This window comes from Diospyros lotus, chromosome 8 (genome assembly GCF_014633365.1).
Source record: "Diospyros lotus cultivar Yz01 chromosome 8, ASM1463336v1, whole genome shotgun sequence".
NCBI lineage: Eukaryota > Viridiplantae > Streptophyta > Magnoliopsida > Ericales > Ebenaceae > Diospyros > Diospyros lotus.
The window spans coordinates 28,383,281-28,404,572 of record NC_068345.1 but is presented as its reverse complement, the minus strand read 5'-3'; the positions used below and the strand labels follow the sequence as shown (position 1 = coordinate 28,404,572).

Here is a 21,292-nt window from a genome sequence, read left to right as displayed (position 1 = left end):
AATATAATTCTTTCATTGAGGTGACAATTTCACCCCTTTACAGACCATCTTGTAAAAAAAAAAAAAAAATAGGTTAATAGCTTCATAATTCACTCCTTATGGATATTCATTCATGAAACTCTTATGATAGTAATTATCTTAAAATTTGCTATATTATTGATGATGCTTAGAATTATCCACCAATATATATCCTTATGAAAGAAAACAAATCAAATAGCTAAAAAGCCTTGAACTCTGGATTTTGCAGCTGCAAATAAGAAGGGTAAGATTGTCCAAAAAGATGAGAAGGGTGAGAGTGTCGCAAGATTGTCAAGCAAGATTGTCAAAAAAAAAATTACTATGATACCTAAATCAAACAGAACAACAATGAAGATACAATAAAGGTTTTATTTCAAATTTATTTGAATTAGGATCAATTACTAAATTATAGAAAATAATCCCAAGTACTTAATGGATTGTTCTAGCCCAATCTCGATCCTCGACCCAAAACCCAATCTTGGCCCTGCGCTAATTTGTGACAACCATTATCACCACTGTGTGCTGGATGCACCCGGATCCATCCTCATTAATGGAAGATCTCATCATCATTAATTAAGATTTCGTAGACACCATACTACCATCAAGGAGCCCTGTCAGCGCCAGATATCTAGTCTCATCACCATGTAGCACTTGATGCAAACATCTCATGCAGGAGAACCTTTCATCCCTCTATATAAAGCAGCTCTATCAAGAGCCAAGGTATATTCTCTTTTAGTCTACCAACATTCTACTAATTTACTCTCTTATTTACTTGAGTGTTGAAGTGTTTGTAGGTGTCAGTCATCTCCCAAAATCCATTCCCTATCATTACAAGCCCACGTCCGATCACTTTTTTTTTTTTGGACCAAAAGAAACACTTAATTCTACGCCAGAATCATACTCGAATTAAGTAGCTCAATCTCAAGCAAGATTGAGTTGCCGTCAGATTGATGGAAGACCCCACCTTCTAGGTAAGTGAAGTCCAAATGAAATATCCAAGTAGTGAACCAAGACCAATGGTGATCTAGCATAAGACGTGTTGCACGTTTAATTTCTAGGTATATCAATTATTACCCTAGTAGCATTTGTTAAAATTATAAGATAAGATTAAAATATTTTTCGAATCAAAATATAGAATACTCAAAATAAAATTGAAAAGTATTTTAAAATTTTTATCAAATTATTTGTTAATTTTTTTGAAATGTATGCATCATTTTTTTTTATTTGTAAGACCCAAAATATGCTTATCCAAATATATGAGAGATAAACATATCTGAAAAATGTCAAATAAGAAGTCACATGATTTTTTTTTTAAGAGTAATCAGATAAATTTAACAAATATATTAAAAATGATAAAAGTTTAAAATGATTTTTATGTCTTATCTTTTATGTTATATATCTTGATTAGCAAATACTATCTTAATACACACATACATTGGACTAATAAAAGAAGAATATCTTTAACCCACCCAAACCATCCTCACCCCCTAAAAACAACATTTATTAATGAACCCGATCACTAAATTTACAAAATTCAATAAAGGTAACAATCACATGCCACCTTTTAATTAGTCTAATAAATATTAAATATTAAAATTTATAAAAACTAATTAAAAATTACTAAGCCTAAACATTTTTGGGCTTAGAGAAATAGAAAATTTATGATTTTACTAAATTTTGTAGAGAAAACGATAGCTCATGAAATATTTAAAATGGTAAAACTCATGTTCGTGAGTTGCAATATAAAAAAATTGTAGAAGCGACTATGATAAATCAAAATTTCATATAAATGTTTTGTTTGTTACATAATTAGACCACGTACTGATTTTGGCTTTTGTAACGCTAGGCCTAGGCAGATCAATAATTGAAGAAATTAATATACACACATGCATGCTCAGATATATAGAGAGAGAGAGAGAGAGAGAGTGAGAGAGTATCAAACTTAGTTTAAAACAATACTTGGAAGAATATAAATGCAAATGAAGATGGCTTTTGTTGGACACGAGTAAAATGAGAAAGGGGCATAGACTCTTTCTCTAAACACCACCTTACATGTCCGTGTCAAGGAAACTCAATATGAACAGGAGAATAAATCTATAGGTAAGATTATAAATAAAGCTTATAACAAGTTTATTTAGAAGTTTGGAACAATATTTATTGTATAACATGGCATTGCTTTGGTGATCATATAGGAGACTACAAAGACTAATTTGACTAAAAACTAACTATGTGAAGTGTCTAAACAAAAGGCTCAAATTACAAGAGTGGCAAAGGGTCTCCAATTATGTCATCTAGTTTTCCTATATGATCGAGTTTGTTTTGCATTCTTGATATATATTTGGCCTAAAAACAAAGTCATATGTCAGGACTCGAGGTGAGGGATCCATGACTAACGTTGCCCCAATGCGAGGGTGGCCCTGGCTATTGGGGCAAGAAGCCACATCAACCAACACCACAACATGTTAGCATGAAACTGAATATTCATATATAGTTTGTAATGAGTGATCAAAATATCATGTCAGAATATACGTACACATGTAAAGGCGAACAACCTTGTCCACACAAGTCAACAATAACAAATTAAGGCACACGTGCCGTGTAACAAAATAAAGCAATCAAAATCTCTTCTATATATGGACAGGATCTTGAAGGTATATCCACACGAAGTGTGGCTACAAAAAAGGTAAGGTCACAGTTAATGAAACCAGGGCCAAAACCATACCCAAGGCAGCAAGCAACTCCCGACCTCAAACTGAAAAGTATATATATATATATATGACCACTAGAAAAGAATGTAAAATATGTCATGATCATTTGAAGAAGATATGCGTATACACGTGGTTCCACATGAACATATCAATTTCTTGTAAGCATATGATCAGTATCATGTCAGCATGTAAGTAAAACTGTGGGACATAAGTAAAAGAACATATATGGCTAGAAATAGTCCGACGTCAAAGGTTAGTAGTGACCCCATCCCATATCAAATAGCCGAACAAAGCGGTCATGACAAAACGCATACTTGGTGTACCAAGGTTCACAGATCCTCCTTGTGAACACATGCTTGCATGGTGTGCCAGGTTTCACAGCTTCCTGTTGTGAACATTTAGGAGGAGGGTTCATTTAAATTAATACTGTCATCCCACGCGTATGAAAACATGTCATCATCGATAGAAACATAGCAATGCCCGAAATATTAAAATCTCGACTCTTTCCTTTTCAACCCTTGAAATTGAACTTTGTGTATTTCAAAAAACCATTTTATTTTCACAATGTGCATACTGGCCCTAGAGTTTACCAAAAGTCGCATCGTTGGTCCATACTTTCCCAAACATCTCATTTGAGCCCAAACCATTATATTTTCAATACACTTTATATACGAAAACAATGCCTTAATCACATTTTAAGGACCTCAAGGTTTTTTAAATGAACCATTTAAACACATTTTCACAAAATTTCACCAAGACCCCTAACCTTTTCAGAACTTTACAAAAACCCAAAACTTATACTAAACCATCACCAGACACCCCTGGCTTTTTCTTTATATCATTTTCTACACCTTAAACTTTCAATTAATTGTACAAAAGTCCCCAAGACCAGAAAAGGTCCAAGGTTGGAACCACCTCGCCACAACCTGTGACCCCGACAATCCGACCCCACTATCGGAACCCTTTTCATAGGTAAAAGCACAATGCCCAATAATAAGATCTGACAAATTAACCTTAGGATTTTGGTTACTACCAACTGGCAACCTCAATAATTGGAATCGACCACCAATTTCGTCCTAATCTGGTAACCATCTACCCAAGAGCCATACCAATCCAATGGCCAGATATTAACAAATCTAGCCTTGAACTTCTGGCACAATCAACCAAAAATAGACGAAAAAAATGATAAAATCACTTATCTTGTGGTAAGACAACTCATGTATGTTGTCGCCGGTGGTTGGGACTCGTTGGACCTTTGTTCTGAGACCGCCACTATGAAAATTGAGACCCCTATTTTGTAGATCTAGTGTCAAATTGATGATCCCAAGACCGAATTAGCAAGAAGACAGTTGGCAATTGGGCAAAAATTGAGAGATAAAGGTAAAGAAAGAGAAAGGAAGAAAGAGAATGAGGCAAGTACCTCTAGGGTTTAGGAAAATACGATAGGTCTTTCCTGCATTTAATCCTTCAACCCATTTGGTTGGTCCAGATCCGATGGATCAGGTTGACCTGGTCCATCTCTTCTTTCATTTTCCTTCTTCTTCTCTCTCTTCCCCTTTTTGCTACCTATTTTATTATTATCTTAGTATTCTTCATTTTATTATTTTATCTATTGTTACACCATATCCTAAAATTTTGAAGATAAGAGTAAACTTTATTAAACAAAAAAAAAAAATGCCTAACTAGTCTTTCTTTCCTTTTCTTTTTTCCCCTTCTCTCACTTTGTTAGATTAATGCATTTTCTGTCTTTTTTTCTCCCCGCTCTTTCTTTCCTTCCTATTAGATTTAGTAGAACACATCATCACTAGAGGTTTCCACAATCTTTCTCTTTTTTTTTCTCTCCAATAATAATGAGCCCATATATATACATATATATGTGTGTGTGACGTATAAACCCATTGTAAACTGGAAGTTTCACTAAATGCATGCCATCTTCTCCAGCCTACAGCTGCCACCCCCAAACTTCTCAAGCATATAAAGAGGCATCAAAACCTCAATTTCTTCACCTTCACCACCAGATCGCTTCATTTGTTGAGACAATCAAATGGTTATCAAAGCCTCAAATTTTCCACACATTCGACAACATCGATCTCCAGTGATGTTGCTCATCATTAGAGATGCTAATTAAAAACCGTCTGGAGAAACCATTAAAGCCAATGTAAATTGCCGTAGCTAAAGAAATATTGATGAAAAGGCATTGCTTATAATCGGTGCAGATTGATAAGAATAATATCCAATTTTGGTGTGCGTCTCATGACTTTTCAATTTGTTGGGGTTCCTTCATCCCTCCCTCTCTCTCAATTGATGAACCCAACCCTCATTGCTAACTTTATTCGTTGATTATTTGGTTCATCGTTTTGAACCCAGCATGACTGACTAGCAGTGTTAACTTCCTCAAATCTGCCTTTCATCCCCCACTTGCTCTCTCTCTCTCTCTCTCTCTCTCCCTCTCCCTCTCTAGTTTTCACTCAAAAGAGGCTAAACCCCATCAACGTCAAGGTTTAGTGATTTATTGAAAAGAAAAAAGGGAGAGAGAAAATGTGAATAAAATATAGGGAGTAATCTCTCTATAATTTAAGCAAATCTCAGGGATAGGAGGATAATTATAGTACTTTATTATTTTTTTATAAATCTCAATTTAAAAAACACTCATATACAATAAAAAATCATATCGTTCATTTGAGAGGTCACATGTTATGTTTAAAGTGTGACTTAAAAATTTAAATTAATTGATAATGTTGTTGTTGATAATCTATCGATGATCATCGACAATAACCTAAATAGTTTGCATGTTTTATTGATAAATAAAATTTAAGAAAGGCTTATTCTCCATTTTTGAGAAGAAAAAAAAAAAAAGATGAAGGAAGAAAGATGATGACACCCCCAGTGATTGCAGAAGAGTGCACATGCATGTACTAATTTATCATATAATTTGAAGAATAATGTTGTGTGTGTGTTTGTAGTATTTTTATAAAATAATTTAAGTTGAAAAATTAGTTATAATCAAGCAATTTTTTTCTAGGTAAAATTTATGATGAAGCATTGCATTGGTTTCAACGATGTTCTGCTGTAACACTGGCCTGGTCTGGCCTAAAGCTAAGGGTTCTACATATGTACAGGCTTAAGCATAGCCACTGAGGACTATGTCTTGGCTCTCTAAAAAAGGAGTCCCAAAAAATGGCACACTAACGGAAGGATGAGAGACGCCAAAAAAAATGTCAGAGGGAGGAGACGCTAGAGAGTAAGAGAGAGACCTCGAATGAAGGAGACCGCGGACGTTGACCAAATGAGACTCTTAACAAAAAAAGTCGATAGGAGCCCGGAGCCAGGAGATCAGGAGACATGGTCGTCGAGGAGAGGAAGGAGACCAAAAGCAAGAGACAGCAGACGCACTATCATCGATCAGGCAGCAGTGATGCTACTCAATGTTAGTGCAGGATGACAGGAGAGAGAGATAGAGCTATATTCAACTACGTTGTTACCGTTTATCGCCTAGGGCCTCACCAACTCTTAAGTTGACTATACATATATAGTCTACTAACTAATTGTGATTCCGGTACTTACCTTAAATATGTTTTATCTCATTTAAAATTAAACTCTTTTTACATGGGGATTGGACATTTGATAACTTAAAAGCCTTAACCAAAATTTTTATTAAAATAATCTTAAAATTAATAATACCTCAACTAATAAATAACAATATTAATACATTATCCAAATGTTGAGTCTTGACAAATGATGAAAGACAATTGTAATAAATAACATTTAACAATTAACAATGTACAAAAATATATGACATGATCTTGGTTCACCACGTTTTGAGGTTATGCTTTTTGTCAATTTCTAAATTTAAATAAACTCCCAACTTGAAACTGTAAGTCGTAGCAATTTGTCGTAGATCTTACCTCTTCGGTTGTACTTGGGATTAAAGTTCTTGCGTGGTTTCTCGCTATTTGTGTCATCGATTTCGGCAGAGGAAATAAATCGCAAGTGGATGTTTTGCCTCACTGTACAGGACAAGTAATCGAATTTATAATCTATTGGTATGAATCTCAATTTATCATGGTTCAATCGCTTAATTTATGCCCCTCGAGGCACTATTCGATTGTACTTGGGATGCGCTCCCTTGCAGGCGCCCCTCCACCAAGGCCCCAATCGTTTGGAAAGAAGATAAATCCCAGCACACCCGAGCAAGCAGCCACGGGGGGATTTGAATCTAGATTTCCGAGCTTTCTCACCCCTACGGAAACTACTCGGGTGCCCCTGGGGGCTCTCTCTTCAATTTTACTTGCTATAATAATCGATTGTCGAAGACCAACTATAATAGTAATAATGATATATAACTAGATAAATAAATTAATAAAATGTATTTATTATATTTATTTTTAATATTTAGACAATTTAACTAGTTAATTAAATATATATTAAACTAGGACAATTTATTACTAACATATTAAAATAACATGCAATAAATATATTTTATTTGAAAACAAGATACCGTTATTATCCCTTAACCATTACTTTAAAAAAACAATCCATAATCTGTAAATCTTCCAAAGCAATCAGGGTGGTAGCATTTTTATACTCTCAAAAACTACTTAATAGTTGATATTTAAAGTGTCATCTAGTTTTAGTTCTCTAATAGAAATCTTTTATCGTGAGAAATCAATTAAATTTATTCAATAATCAGAAAACATTTATGAGAATCACCTAATAACTCATATATCCCGTAATTAGAATTATCATTAGAAATAGAAAGTTATTTGTAGTGGTAGTTCTTTATTGAACATCTTGTAAATATATCAATCAACACCAAAGCTAAATCGTTCAACAACTCCAACAATGTCATCTCGATAGATAGACAGTGAGGCTTAATAATTAGTTTACTAATTTTATGGATCTAAAAGATATAACCAAACACCTTGCTCCCATCAATTTTAAGTTGAGTGTAAAATCCTAAATTGTATTTATTTAGCTACCCTTGCATTAGGTATAGCTTTCTGAAAAAGTAGAGCAACGGCCATCATTAGTGATTTTCGTTTCGTACCTCGTTTGGGACACTTAGCCATTTTACATATCCCCATGGACAATACTACTACTGTCCATGCTTACCGATGGGATTGAGAGATGGGGTTTCCTCCTTCAATTATATCGCCTTTCATCGCTCTTTTATTGCAGCATCCAGAGCTAGTATGTAGATCACTATAATATGCATTATTATGCCCTCGCTCTGGTCATTGATGGCAATGGTTGAACTACTGTCAACCCGATTTCTACGCTTTTCTGTAGCCTAATTTGGGTGCTGCTTTGATTCTGAATCTTTTCACTTTTCTTTCTTATTGGCTTTAGGGTACCTATTTCCATGTTTTCCAGCTAACCAGAAGAGAGAGAGAAAAAAGGAAGAGACCTCGTAACCCTTGATCAGATCAACTGTAAAGTAGAGTCATGGCTCATCCAGATCACTCTTAAATTTAGCAGCAACAGTTTTTACCTCATAAGTTAAAAAAATGAAATGAAATGTACAGATGTGGGGTTTGTTTTGAGGTGGGACTGAACTGCTTGAGCCAGAAACCAAAATGCCAACTGCCAACAGCCAACTAAGATTGCCATCACTACACCAGATTTGATACTCTTTCAATTATTTAGTTTGTTCCGTTCGGATAGGATGCCTCCAAAATCTATCCTGACTGATTTTCATCCTTAGATTAGACCCCATCTCTTCCAAAGGGGCTTGGATTTTTATATAAACGACAACATCTCCCATCTGTCACTGAGACTTCCCTCTTCCTCCTGTATGTAACAACCACTCTCTCAATTTCAACCCCACCGTTTCAGATCTAATTTTTCAACCCCAAATAAAGCACAAACCCACCATGTGGATCACCAAAACATGAGCTATTAACAAAACAACAAATAAGACTGACTCACTAAACTTTCACAATCTAAATAAGACAAATTTCACGAGGTTTCCGGTCCTTTCTTGATTTGCCATTATCACGTGCAAACAAGATCTCCAACACTGACCGGCCCATCCGATTCTTAATGAGGTAAAAAAAATAAAAAAATAAAAACAGTGATAAAGGGGCAGCCAAATCATTTCGTAGAAAAGTCCTGATAAATCGCAGTGCAACAAAATGCTAGGCAATTTTACAATATCAATGACAGGCAAGTGAAACAATATTAATGCACAAAGTAACAATTGATTATCAAGGAACACATTACACAACATGCTTTTGAGACACGACTCAAGACATTTCTGGGTTGCTGCTACATTTGAACTCTCTCACCTAAGCTGTTAGATAACCACCTAACTGTCAAAAGCAGTTATGTCCCATAAATATGTCTGTGTACAGGTTGAGCATCAAAAGTTTTAACAACTTGCATCCATGGTTTGTCTATAATAAATACAGAATTTCTTGAAATATGTCCAACAAATAAAACTGGATCCCTGAAAGCACAAAATTCAAAATTCTTTCTACCATCATGTTTAGCATCACCTTTTAGTTTCCGTTTCAGTCTTTCATTGATGGAAGAATTTGGTAGCTTCTTCAATGCTAGATCATGGCCATTCCTCAAGTCAGTGTTTTCATCTCGATCCACTGGCAACCCAAAATCAATCAAGCACATTGCCCTGAGAGCAACGAAAAATCATGAGCACAAGGTTTTCTAAGAGGTGACTTTGAAAGTCTCAATTCCAATAAATGTCTTTGGAGAAATATCAACACTCTCATTTACAGTGAAAGTGAAGCCCATACGCACATTAGAACAAGAATAAAACTCAAGCTCAAGTAACAATTTGCATGAAAAAGGGCTCAGTAATCAAGATCATTCATTAGATAAACCCATACTGAGCTTTAGAAAAGCCATGTCAAGTAAATTTTATATATGGTAAATTACCGTCAAACACTCTATGGTTTGGGTCATTTGCATGGAGACCCCCTGTGATTTATTTTTATCACTAGATGTCCCAGTGGTATACTTTTGTTGCTAAGACACCGCCTCTGTTAGTTTTAATTACAAAGGGATTTAATTGAATTTTATCTAATTTTTTACTAATCTATCTCTAATTATAAAAAACAAAAAGATAAAAAATAGAAAGAAAAAAAAAGGAAGAACAAAAGCATTGTCTATGGCAAGAAAGGCCACCATTAGCAACCACTATGAGGGAGAGAGGGAGACAGAAGCAAAGAGAAATCCTACATTGAAGAAGTTGGAGCGTTGCCAGTAGAACTAAGTGACTACGAGATTTACAGAGGGTCAGAGGGACCCCAACGGAGACGGTGTTGTGACAACATAGTGGCAGTGTCATTGCAGTCCCTTCGTCCCTCCATCTATCGACCCTCAGATATCTCTCTCCCTAATCCTCTCCGTCTTCCTTCTTCTCGATCTCATCTCCCCTCATCCAATCTCTCATTGTCAGTCCCTTCGTCCCTCCATCTATCGACCCTCAGAGATCTTTCTCCCTAATCCTCTCTGTCTTCCTTCTTCCTGATCTCATCTTCCCTCATCCAATCTCTCATTGTCAAGAACACCATCGCGACCATCAACCTCTCCCTCAACACCCCTGCTCCTCTATTATCTCTCTCTCTCTCTCTCTCCATTTGGTCAACATCAATCCAGCATCTACTGAAGGTGGATTTGGCTTCTATCAGGCAATGCAGTGAGTCCAAGTGAAACTTAGGATTAGGCTATTGGCATTGCTCCACCATCATTTTCTCTGCAAAGGTTGTCGGGAACAGGTTGTCAATGCTGTTGTTCTCCTTCCCTCCCCCTGTCTCTCCATTCGGCCAACATCGCTCCAGCATCTAGTGAAGGCAAATTTGGCTTCAATCGGGTAACACAGTCAGTTAAGGTGAAAGTTAGGATTAGGTCATCAACATCACTCCATCATCGTTGCTCCACCATCGTTTTTCTCTACGAAGATTGTCAGATTCTGTTCGTCAATTTCTTCTCTTTTTTTTTTAATCTCTTTAATTGGGAAGATTTGGAGGACTTTTTGCTAAATTTAAACTTTGGAGAACTTTTTGCTAAATTTTATTAACATTGTCATTATAAAAAAACTAATAGATTTCAATCAAACAAAAAACACTTAATAAAAGGGGTGTCTGAAAAATTTTAAACCACAGGGACCTGTAAAGCCATTTTCAAACCGTAGGTATACGTGCAAACAACCCAAAGCACAAGGGCATGATGTCAATTTACCCTTTTAAAAAATGAGTACAAGAAACAAAAATGTAAAAGAACTAAATAGCACCGAGGCCAACTTGATTAGCATAGATAGACTTGGCTCATATGTAAATCATATGAAATATTGAAATAAATTCAACCCATGATTCCTAGCGTACATTGACTTGGCTCATATACAACCCTCTAATAAATAGACTAACTTGAGAGCACTCCTCAATTATGACCCTACAATAACTCCATAGTAAAAATACGCACTTGGAACAAAAAAGAGAATTTTTTACAAAGGACTCCTTTCTCCACCCTGGTCCCTAAGAGCAGAATGAATGTTCCTATGCTGGCAAAGCAAACCAATAAAGCTGCGAAATCTTTATAAAAGAAGCAAGGCTAAGGAGAGAACCTGGAACTATAGATGATAACAGATGATGACTTCAAGGATGACGGAAATGAAAGCCCAATAACTTCCCCAGGAAATTCTTGGTATCTCCTTGGTAGAGCAAATGTGTGTTGCGTTGACCATTCTCCCAACTGTTTGGCCTCCACATCAAATGCATATACTTGGTTCGAAGATGTGGCAACGATAAGAACATTGCTGTTCCAGGGAGTAAAACTTCCAGCTGCAACACAGGCACCATCCAGTCTAGATATGAACCAGTGCTGCCTGTCCCAAAATTACAAGATAATTATATCAAGCGCTGAAACTAAGATGATATATCAAGGTGTACATAGGTGCTTGCCCAGCAGAAATTTCAAAGAGCTCTAAATGCCTAATTATGCCAAGATCAATTTTTTGTTGAGCATCAAAGAAACCTTACAAACATATAAAGAGGATTCTGTAACCTCAACATTCCCATTCATAGAAAATGGCCTGCCTTGAAAAAAACTAAAGCCAAACTGTTGCTTGCATGCAAGCCTAGGCAAAAGCAAGTACTTTAAACCAATTATCTGAACCCTCTGGCATAGAAGCAAATGCAAAGCAGAATATTCTTTTTAAGCTTAAAGGAACAAATACACCAGCATTCCCTAGAAGCATTAAAAAAAGGTACCAATGGCTTGACCCAATTTATTCTTATGATAGGAAATATCCAGAAATACTCCTTTTAAATCTTCTCTGATATATAAAATGCCACAACCAATTCAAATGATAAATATACATTGTAACAGCAATTTTTCAATTAATATTTAATCCAAAACAATCACACAAAAGCAAGCAATAAACAATTGAAAATCAGTCATAATACATAACTATACATACATGTGTTGAAGATTGTCTCGAGTTAGTGATAGGATTATGTGCAGTGTTTTATATGCGGTTATAGGGTAGTTGACAGGCGGGTGGCACTCTTGTAATATTAGTTATTAGTGGAGGGCAAATCCGATAATGTCATAACCAGCCCTAGGAAATATCACCTTATTTTCTATAAATAGGGTAGGGGGGCTGAGGGTTTAAGAATCGCATGTTCTTTTTATGTTTTCACAAAAGCCAAGAGAGTGAGAAGGCTGCGAATTAGAATAGTCTTGTACATTCTTTGGAAAGCTTGTATCGTGGGAGAGAGAGGGAAAGTCATGTACTGTTACCCATCAATAAAGAAGGCTGCTCGGTGGTGGTTTCAAAGCTGAATATAGTGCCATTTACGTGGCATGAACCAGGATAAAAACCGGTGTCTCCTCATGTGGTTTGATTGTCTTTCTTGTTCTGTTTATGCTTTTATTTTTGTACTTGATTGACTGTTGTGTTGGTTGTATGTTGGCCGGGTGAGTTGAGAGTGTGTTGAGAGGTGTTTGATCGGTTTCTTGTGAGGATTACAGGGCTGCCAGTACTCCCAATTCTAACAACATGTCCTCTTAGAATAATCCAATCTACCTTCAGATCTTCATTTTTACCAAATAATACTTGCCAATAGCATCAGAAGTGAAATAAGGGACCAAAAACACATAGATAATGATAAAGGCTTTCTCAAAAGTCTCTTTTTCTCTTCTAGATGCATTTTTTTCCGATTTCGATATATAGATAAGTGGCTTCAAGATTATTTTCACACCTTTGTATCTCTAGATTGAATACATAAATATCTCCAAAGCAGTTGATAGCAGCTAGCCACTGCCCATCAGAACTGGTAAACATTTTTGTTATGGGCGGCTCACAAGGTGGCAATTCTTCCCCATGCTCCCTTCGACGAGGTGTGAAGACATGTACTACTTTAGTGCTCTCCACATCCACAACCTGCAGGTAAACAAAAGGTCAAACTAAAGTTATAAAGCGCCATCCAGATACAACGTCCTACAAAAATGACAAATCTCATTCAGTATAGCTGTCATCTCTCATACAATGCCAATATTAACAAAGAACATATCATATCAAGCCTTAATCGCACTATGGAGTTGGCTATATGAATTCTAGCTTGCCAATTGTTTCTATCTATAGCCATATCTTTTGTAAGGCAATAAAGAAAACACAAAAACTTGTTTTCTTTTTTTTTTCTTCGGGGTGTGTGTGTGGTGGTGGTGGGGGTATACACTGTTACAAAAGAAACCACCACAAAGGGCAAACCCTTTATAAGAAGGCCAAAGAAAGCAACAGTAAGAGAAGTGGTCGACGTTTATGACACAGATATACAGCAAGACACTTCAAATGGGCAACACCATAGATGGAGAAAGCGCAAGCTCCAGAACTACAAAGTGAAAGAAATGCAACTAGTTTCTTTTCTTCCTTTTTGTTTTTGAAAAATGAAAAAAAAAACAAAAAAGGCAAGAAAGAAAAACTGTTCAAAATCTTGAACAATTGCTATGAGACTCTAAAGCTGGAATTATAATGAGAAATTACAATATTGACAAAAAAAATGGGGCCACAAAAACACACTGCACTTTATTTTGTTACACAGTTATATATTATTTTCCTTGATCTTGTTCTTTTTCCTAATTTATAGGTAAAGGGGCAACACTATGAGATAGAGAAATTGCAAGGTCCAGAACTACAGATTGACGGACATGCAACTAGTTTCTTTTCTTTTCTTTTCTTTTCTTTTCTTTTAAAAAAAGGAAAAAAATTAACAAAAAAAAAAGGCAAGAAAGAAAAACAGTTCAAAATTTTAAATGTATGCAGACTGTAAAGCTGGAATTATAATGAGAAATTACAATATTGACAGACAAACAAAAAATTGGGCCAGAAAAACACACTGCACTTTATTTTATTACTCGGTTATTTATTATTTTCCTTGATCTTTGTCCTTTTCCTAGTTTATAGGCAATTTATTTGATCCCAGCCCACCCCTTAACAGACCATAACATGCCAGTAGAGGCATCGGCTTACATGGAAGTAATACCAACTTACTTTATATGTTCTAGGGTAAATTACAGGGAAAAAAAAAAAACTTTAGTTTTAGGTTCACTATAATTTTATAATGAGCTTTTAATCTTTGCATTTAACTCACTGAACTTGTAAGTTTGTTACATCATAGAATGCCGCTAAGAACAGTTAGCCCTTATTGTTAAGTGATGACATGGCAAATTAGTTGGACAGAAAAAAGACGTGACGTGGACAGCAATGTGGCTTTTAATTGCCATGTCATTTCAGCAACATAATTATAATTTTTGAAAAAATAAAAAACAAAAAAAAAACTGAATAAAGAGCCACATCAATGTCCACATCACGTTTTTCTCTATCCAACTCATCTGCCAAGCTATCATTTAGTCATAAAAGCTAACGGTTCTTAACAGTGTTATATTATTACAACAAACTTACAAGTTCGGTAAGTGAATTACAAAAAATAAAGTTCATTCTAAAATTGTAACAAACCTAAAGAGTTCAATTTCTTTCTAATTTACCCTATGTTCAGTCAATAATAATTTCCTACAATGAGAAGAATTATGCATATAGGCACAACACAATAAGATCACATGGTCATATCAGGAGATCTTATATGATAGTGAAACTCAAAGATTATTTGATTTCTGTTTATGCCTTTTCTCAACAAAAATAACTATTATCAATTATTATAATTACAATTCAATATTTGCTCAAACAAACATATAACAACAAAAATATGAAAGCAAGTTTACAAAGTATATGATACACCCAAGTCAACAGACCAATAAGCAAGCAACAGAACCCTCTGAGCATGAAGCAAAGATCTCACTAATGTACTACAAGATCTATATTTGGGGTATAAGGTAGGACAGATCACATGTACCACATAAATTATAAATACCAAATGAGAAAAAAAAAGATAAGTAAAAGAATGAATAACACAGAAATAGAAGGCTCACATATATTCTTTTATCATGCCCTGCTATAATCAACCAAGAAGAATCAGAACTGAAAACCATAGAATGTGCAAATGGTAGATTTGAAGGAAGTAGCCTTTTATTTAGAATCCATGCACTTTTTCCAAGACCAGATGGTCCAGACCTCTTTAACTCAAACAGACTGGGTTTCTCATGGTCAGAATAAGCAAAAAGAAATCCCAAAGTAGAAATTGTGCTGCAAATGATCTTTCGAGATGCCTTACTTCTAACTTGGGCCAGCAACTCCATCCTTGCAAGTCCCCCAAAAGGACAACCAGGAAGAGTATCGCTTTTCACATGAACACAGAAAATATTTAACCAATAGGAAGCCTGTACTAGGAGCAAAGGCATCTGATCAAAAACAGTATTCAGTGCCAGTTGAACTGGAACCCTCTGAGGTGCAGGGCAGATATCATGTGGAGAGAATTTGGTGAACTCCTTCGCAGAATAGGCAAAAAGCTTTGTATCATCACCAGCTGAGATAAGCATTGGAACTCCCAGTTGGGCCCACTTATGGTAACTGAAATTAATGGGCTTCTCCTTGCCACGAAATCTTTTTACCTTTTCTTCTGGCCAAAGATCTGTCATCAAAAAGACAAGGTTATTGAACCAAAACATAGCCAACCAGAATGTCAATAACGCTAAGAATGCAAATTCCAAACAAAATCTAGCAAAATTGAAAAACCTTCTTGGCTAATTGGCACTGCAACTGTCAAGGCCCTTACATCATGCGTATGAGCTCTGGCATAACCAACATAGATCCATCTCCTCATCACTTCTGCTGTGGAGTTGTCACCACTATAAGCAACTGTATCCTTAGAGAGCTTATAAAGTATAACCTAGAAAAAGAATACAAACAAATCTGTTTAGGGCAACAGCACCAGAGCACCTATCTCTTCTAAAATTTTAAGAAACAATAAATTGGTGAAGTTGAAGCCAGAGCTATAGTCTTAGCTTAGAACAGTTCAACAAGCTCCGAAACCATAAAAGATATTTCCCAGCAAAAAAAACACTGAAACTTAAATGTTAGAAATGTTACACAATCATCAACATTAATCATCATCATCACAAGCCTTAACCCTACAAAGTAAGGTTGACTATATATATTCTAGTTGTCCAATCATCTCTATCTATGACCATTTGGCCATTATACACCACGTCATGCATAAGAATTCTTTACTGAGCTTTCTAGCTGTCTGATAAAACTTTCTTTTTAACGTCAAAGAGATTTTACAATCAATCAAATGCTAGAAGTCCTCTATTTTAACCATCCTGACTTGATTTTATTACTAAGATCCTTAATGATCTCTGTTTCTTGTTGAACAGTCAATCAAAAATGTAACAACTAGTGATTGTAAAGAATAACTTGATCTTCAAGTTTCACCATCATTCTCACTTCAATAAACTCACACTATAGATTGAGTTTTTAACCTACTCAAGTTGAAGCCTTTGGGTTCAAAGATGTTCCTTCATAATTCAAGTTTCTTATTAAGCCCTCTTTTGTCTTATCTCATCTACCAAATCAATATCATCTACAACATATACATAGTTACCTCTTACTGAACATGCTTTGTGAGTTCATCATCCATCAGTAGAGCAAATGGCAAGGCTCAATGCAAATCTCAATAGTCTAATTGTAATTGAAAAGTCTCTATATATTAACAAACAACTAGGGTTGTGTAGCCAACCTAGGAAAACTGAAAACTCAAACAAACCCGGGAGGGGGGGACAAGCTGTCCAGTTTCATTTTGCTCTTTATTCACACTCTGTTCGGTTTCAGTTAGAGTATTATGAAAAATGAAGCGACTCAGTTTGGCATTTTCAAAAACCAAACCTTGCACACCCCTACAAACAATATATCAAACCTTTATTCAACTTATGCATGGTCGATGACATAAGAGCTCTGACTCACAAATTATTTGTATCTCTAGCCTTACCTTCCACAAGGCCCTTGCAGCTAATATTATACCTAAGTGTATCCTACTAAGCTTTTTCGATCCTTCTCTACCTCTTTTGCTAGAAACTTGTTTCATTTTGTCATGGGATTACAAATGTGATTAGCAATTTGGTAGGCGGGAATTACAGTTAGGCCTAATTTCAAGTTCAAATAAATTGTAATTGGTGATCGAGAGGCTGCTTTTGCCGCCTTCCTTGAAGCCGGATCAGTATAAAACACTACTGATACCACCCCTTTGGGCATGTTGAGAATACATCAATACAATTCTCCCGCCTAATTCTCTCTCTCTCTCTCTCTCTAATTCTCTTTTTCCTCTCCTTCCTCTCTGTTCCCTCTCTGTTCTTCCCCCTATTATACCCAATTATCCTCAATTCAAGGGAGAATTCCCCTCTGTCAGATTCAATTCTGACACATTCCTTACATTCTCCTCATGGGTAGGACAAAGCAAGAAAAAACCAAACCACCTCACCATGGCCTTCCAAGTGCAGTGGTTGGTTTTGGTTTAGAAATTTTAAGAACCGCTCAAAGTGCTTTGGTTTCAATTTTGGGCTTCAATAAACTCCCCAAAAGCCAACCGACCGCACAATAAAATTACATTGTCCACATTGGTTATAAGGTCAGCTCCCTAACTGCAACATCTTTGTAACCTCCTGGAGTCTCATCTTTCTAATTTATATTCCATTCACATGTGTGTGCATGTGTATTTATCTTAACATTCACAAGTAAAAATAATTCTATAATGTGCTTAGCTTGGCAAGAACCCCAAAAATAATAGCATTTTAAGACCAATTGTATTTTTCTCTTTCTATTTTTGCAGGTTACTAAAAACCACATAAATTAACACATATTTTTTAGTCCATCCAAGTTGAGGTTTACTTCACTTATGTTGTTAGATTTCTCTTTTTTCAATTTTTTTTATTTCTTCAAAAACAAAAACAGAAAATATCATTGTTGTTGCTACATTTCATTCCTTTTCTTGTTAGTTGTTACAATAGTTGAAACCACCCAAACTATTAAGCTATGTTTTGGGTGGTTTCCAACACATAGTGAGTTGGTTGTGATTTAGAAGATAGACAAACAGCCCACAATGGTTTGATTTAAGCAATTGCTGATTCAAATAATACTTTTCAAACCACCCACCACACACTCCTACTCATGAGAGCCTCTATTAGTCTTCTTCTCACATGACCAAACCATCTTAATTGTGTCTCATGCATCTTACCTTCAATAGGAGTTATTCCAACCTTACATGAATAACCTCATTTCTAATTTTATCATTTCTTGTATGGCCATAGATCCATCATAACATCCTCTTTAATAATGTTTCTACTGGTTCCAATGGGGCTGTATGACAGATAGAACTATTTTTCATTACCAAAAAAAAATATATATATATATATATATATCATCACTAGAACAGCCATTGTCCAGTACCTGACCATCAGAACCAGCAGAGAATACCATGTTGTGGCTTGGAACTGCTGCCAGAGCATTGACATCACCCTTGTGACAAGAATGAGCCTGCAAAAGAGTTCCATGTTGACCGTCCCAAAACTGAACGCTACCAGTACTATCAGCACTAACAAGGGTACCACACCTGAAGCAAGTAGAGATGTTTTCTTTTCAACACAAACTGGACCCCAAGCCACATGCATCCAGTATAAATGGAGATCCAGATCTTACCTCAGTGCAAGTAATGACCATGTGCAAAGATCAGGTCCACCCCCCAAACCTCCAAGACCAACTGTTATTCTATAGATCTCATGACATGATCTAAAATCCCAGCATCTAATAAACCTGAAAAATGTCAGGACATATTTGAGAGTTTAACAATTTATACTACAAAAAGCTTTGTAGTTAGTTAAATTTTCACCCATTAGAAGCTATTATACTTGATCAGAAGCACATGAATATATCATACCCGTCACTACTCCCTGAATATATCATATTTCCATCAAGACTCCAAGTCACGCTTAGAACACGCCCTACAGATGATAGAATGACAAAAATAATCTTCACAGAACAAAAAATGGAGAACAAGTATAACCATCTGACCAGAAGGTGCAGCAATCTCACCACTGACCCTTGCGAACGACTTCATATAAGTCAACATATCTGAATCAGGGATATTATATATTCTCACACAACCATCATCGCAGGCAAGTGCAATTCTAGCATTTTCAATTATTGGTTGCTCATGCTCAATCAAATCATTATCATCTTCACTATTGCTGGATGCATCATTATCATCAAATTTATCATGAGGATGTTCATTTTGGATATGAATGGTCTCATTCTTTGTATTAGGCAGAAGACTGATATTGGGTGCCATGGCCATCTGCCAAATTGAGAAACCAATTGAATCTAGCACAATCTGCAAATAAAGATAAAGAAGGAAAATTATATTTGGTTGAAATAAAAAAGAAAAAGAAAGGATTAATTTGTTTGTGCATTGAAGAAATGATAACTGCATATAAAGTTCTAGATGACCATAAGTCGTTAATCCCCTTATAATTAGTGTTTTAAAAGGTGATGTTGAGGCATGCCCATATAATATTCCTAAGGCCCATAAGTCATTAATCCCTTTATAACCAATGTATAAAAGGTGAAGTTGAGGTGCACCTTGGAGGTTGCCCTAGTGCAAGGCAAGGCCAAACTGCCCAAAGGCAGTTGTAGAAAATGCATATCTCCTTGGTCAAACAGCTCTCTAGGTGAGCCATCGCCAGAGGCACTCATGGGGCAATCTTTACGCCTTACATAATATGGCATACGCCAGGTGGCTCTGCCACGATTTTGGTTCATATTCAATCCTTCCTTTTTTCGTATCTTGTAATGTGTCTAATTTATATTATTCAGTCATATTTTTTCAACATCTATTGGATATTTTAGTAAATATTATATTTTTTTTTTTTTTCAGGTATTAAAAATTCAAAACACAAGGAGCTGATGCCCCGCCCCATAATTGCCACCAAAGGTAAAATGGGCTGCTCCTGCTTCACGAATTTGCATTTAAAACACTGCTTTTAACTATAAACAGATTGGCACACCAGCTAAGGGAAACTACTCCTCTGCAATCGGAATGTTGAGCCACAAAGTAAAGAGACTTATTGGAAGGCTTGAAGGTATACTTCCAGGTTTCAACTAAATTGGAATCACTTCAGAAGCACTTTTTTATCTTTTTAAAAAGGCTTGATATAATTTTTCTATCTTTAAGAGATACCATTTTTCAATCTTCCATAAATTTCCGAATTAAATATTCACATCATTTGGCATATCAACAAAGAGTACCTATGGGTAAGCAACTGAAATCAAACCAAAAGCATGTAGTGCAGGCTATGTTATTTAAGAAAGGAAAATGCACCTTTTGTTGCAAATCAAAAAGATCCCACTCTGAAACCGATCCATCAATGCTGGAAGAAAACAACCGGCCACACGGCAAGCCTGTCGAGCGAGGACGACACCAAACAAGAGACGAAACTCTCGAGTTGCTGCTTCCATGTATTGTCTATCCAACAAAATCAACCAACTCGTGAATTAAAACAATATTTTGTACAACAAACATGTACCAGAACTGTGCAGCAGTACAGCGGAGCAGCCAGTACCAATTGGCAGTGCCAGCCGACGGAGCCGGGCGAGACGAGCCAAATCTCAATGGAACCGTCATCTCGAGCGGCAGCGACTTGAGAGTCGTCCACGCTTGTCGCTAAGGCTACTACCGGCGACGGCTTCCATTCGACGGAGCTACTCCGATAAACCTCCAGCATTTATTCCTTCCTTTCCGTTGCCCGATCGGAATCGATGAATTCAAGCTGATTCCTCTATATCTCCGGCACCGGCAGAGACTGCGTCGCTGAAAGAGTAATAGTTGAAAAACGGCTAGGGAATAAACCCTTCTGCACAGCGAGTGAAGAAGGGGAAGGCTGTGGGCAAGTGTTTCTTGGACGTGAATGCCCTTCGCAATCTAGCTTATTTACAATCTAAATACGAGTAGCTTTTTCCAAATGGGCAAATTGCTTTTAAAAAAAAGGGAGGAATTATAAATAACTCAAAAGAAATTTATAAAATTATTTTTAACCACTTTTTAGTAAAAAAAAAAAATGTACAAATCAAATAAATTAATTGTACTCTATAGCCACTTTTATGT

At 36.1% G+C, this 21,292-nt stretch overlaps 1 protein-coding gene across 1 annotated transcript; it reads right to left on the bottom strand.

Moving 5' to 3' along the window:
- Nucleotides 1–8,910: 8,910 nt before the first annotated feature.
- On the bottom strand, nt 8,911–21,079 carry LOC127808491 (WD repeat-containing protein PCN-like). The gene is made up of 11 exons (XM_052347056.1): nt 20,751–21,079; nt 20,510–20,653; nt 19,225–19,522; nt 19,070–19,133; nt 18,832–18,945; nt 18,583–18,745; nt 15,877–16,030; nt 15,174–15,772; nt 12,950–13,131; nt 11,311–11,571; nt 8,911–9,357 (listed from the first exon to the last, which is right to left on the bottom strand). Exons 1-11 carry the CDS (start codon nt 20,910–20,912, stop codon nt 9,051–9,053), a joined length of 2,448 nt encoding a protein of 815 aa, XP_052203016.1. The 5' UTR covers nt 20,913–21,079; the 3' UTR covers nt 8,911–9,050.
- Nucleotides 21,080–21,292: the final 213 nt, after the last annotated feature.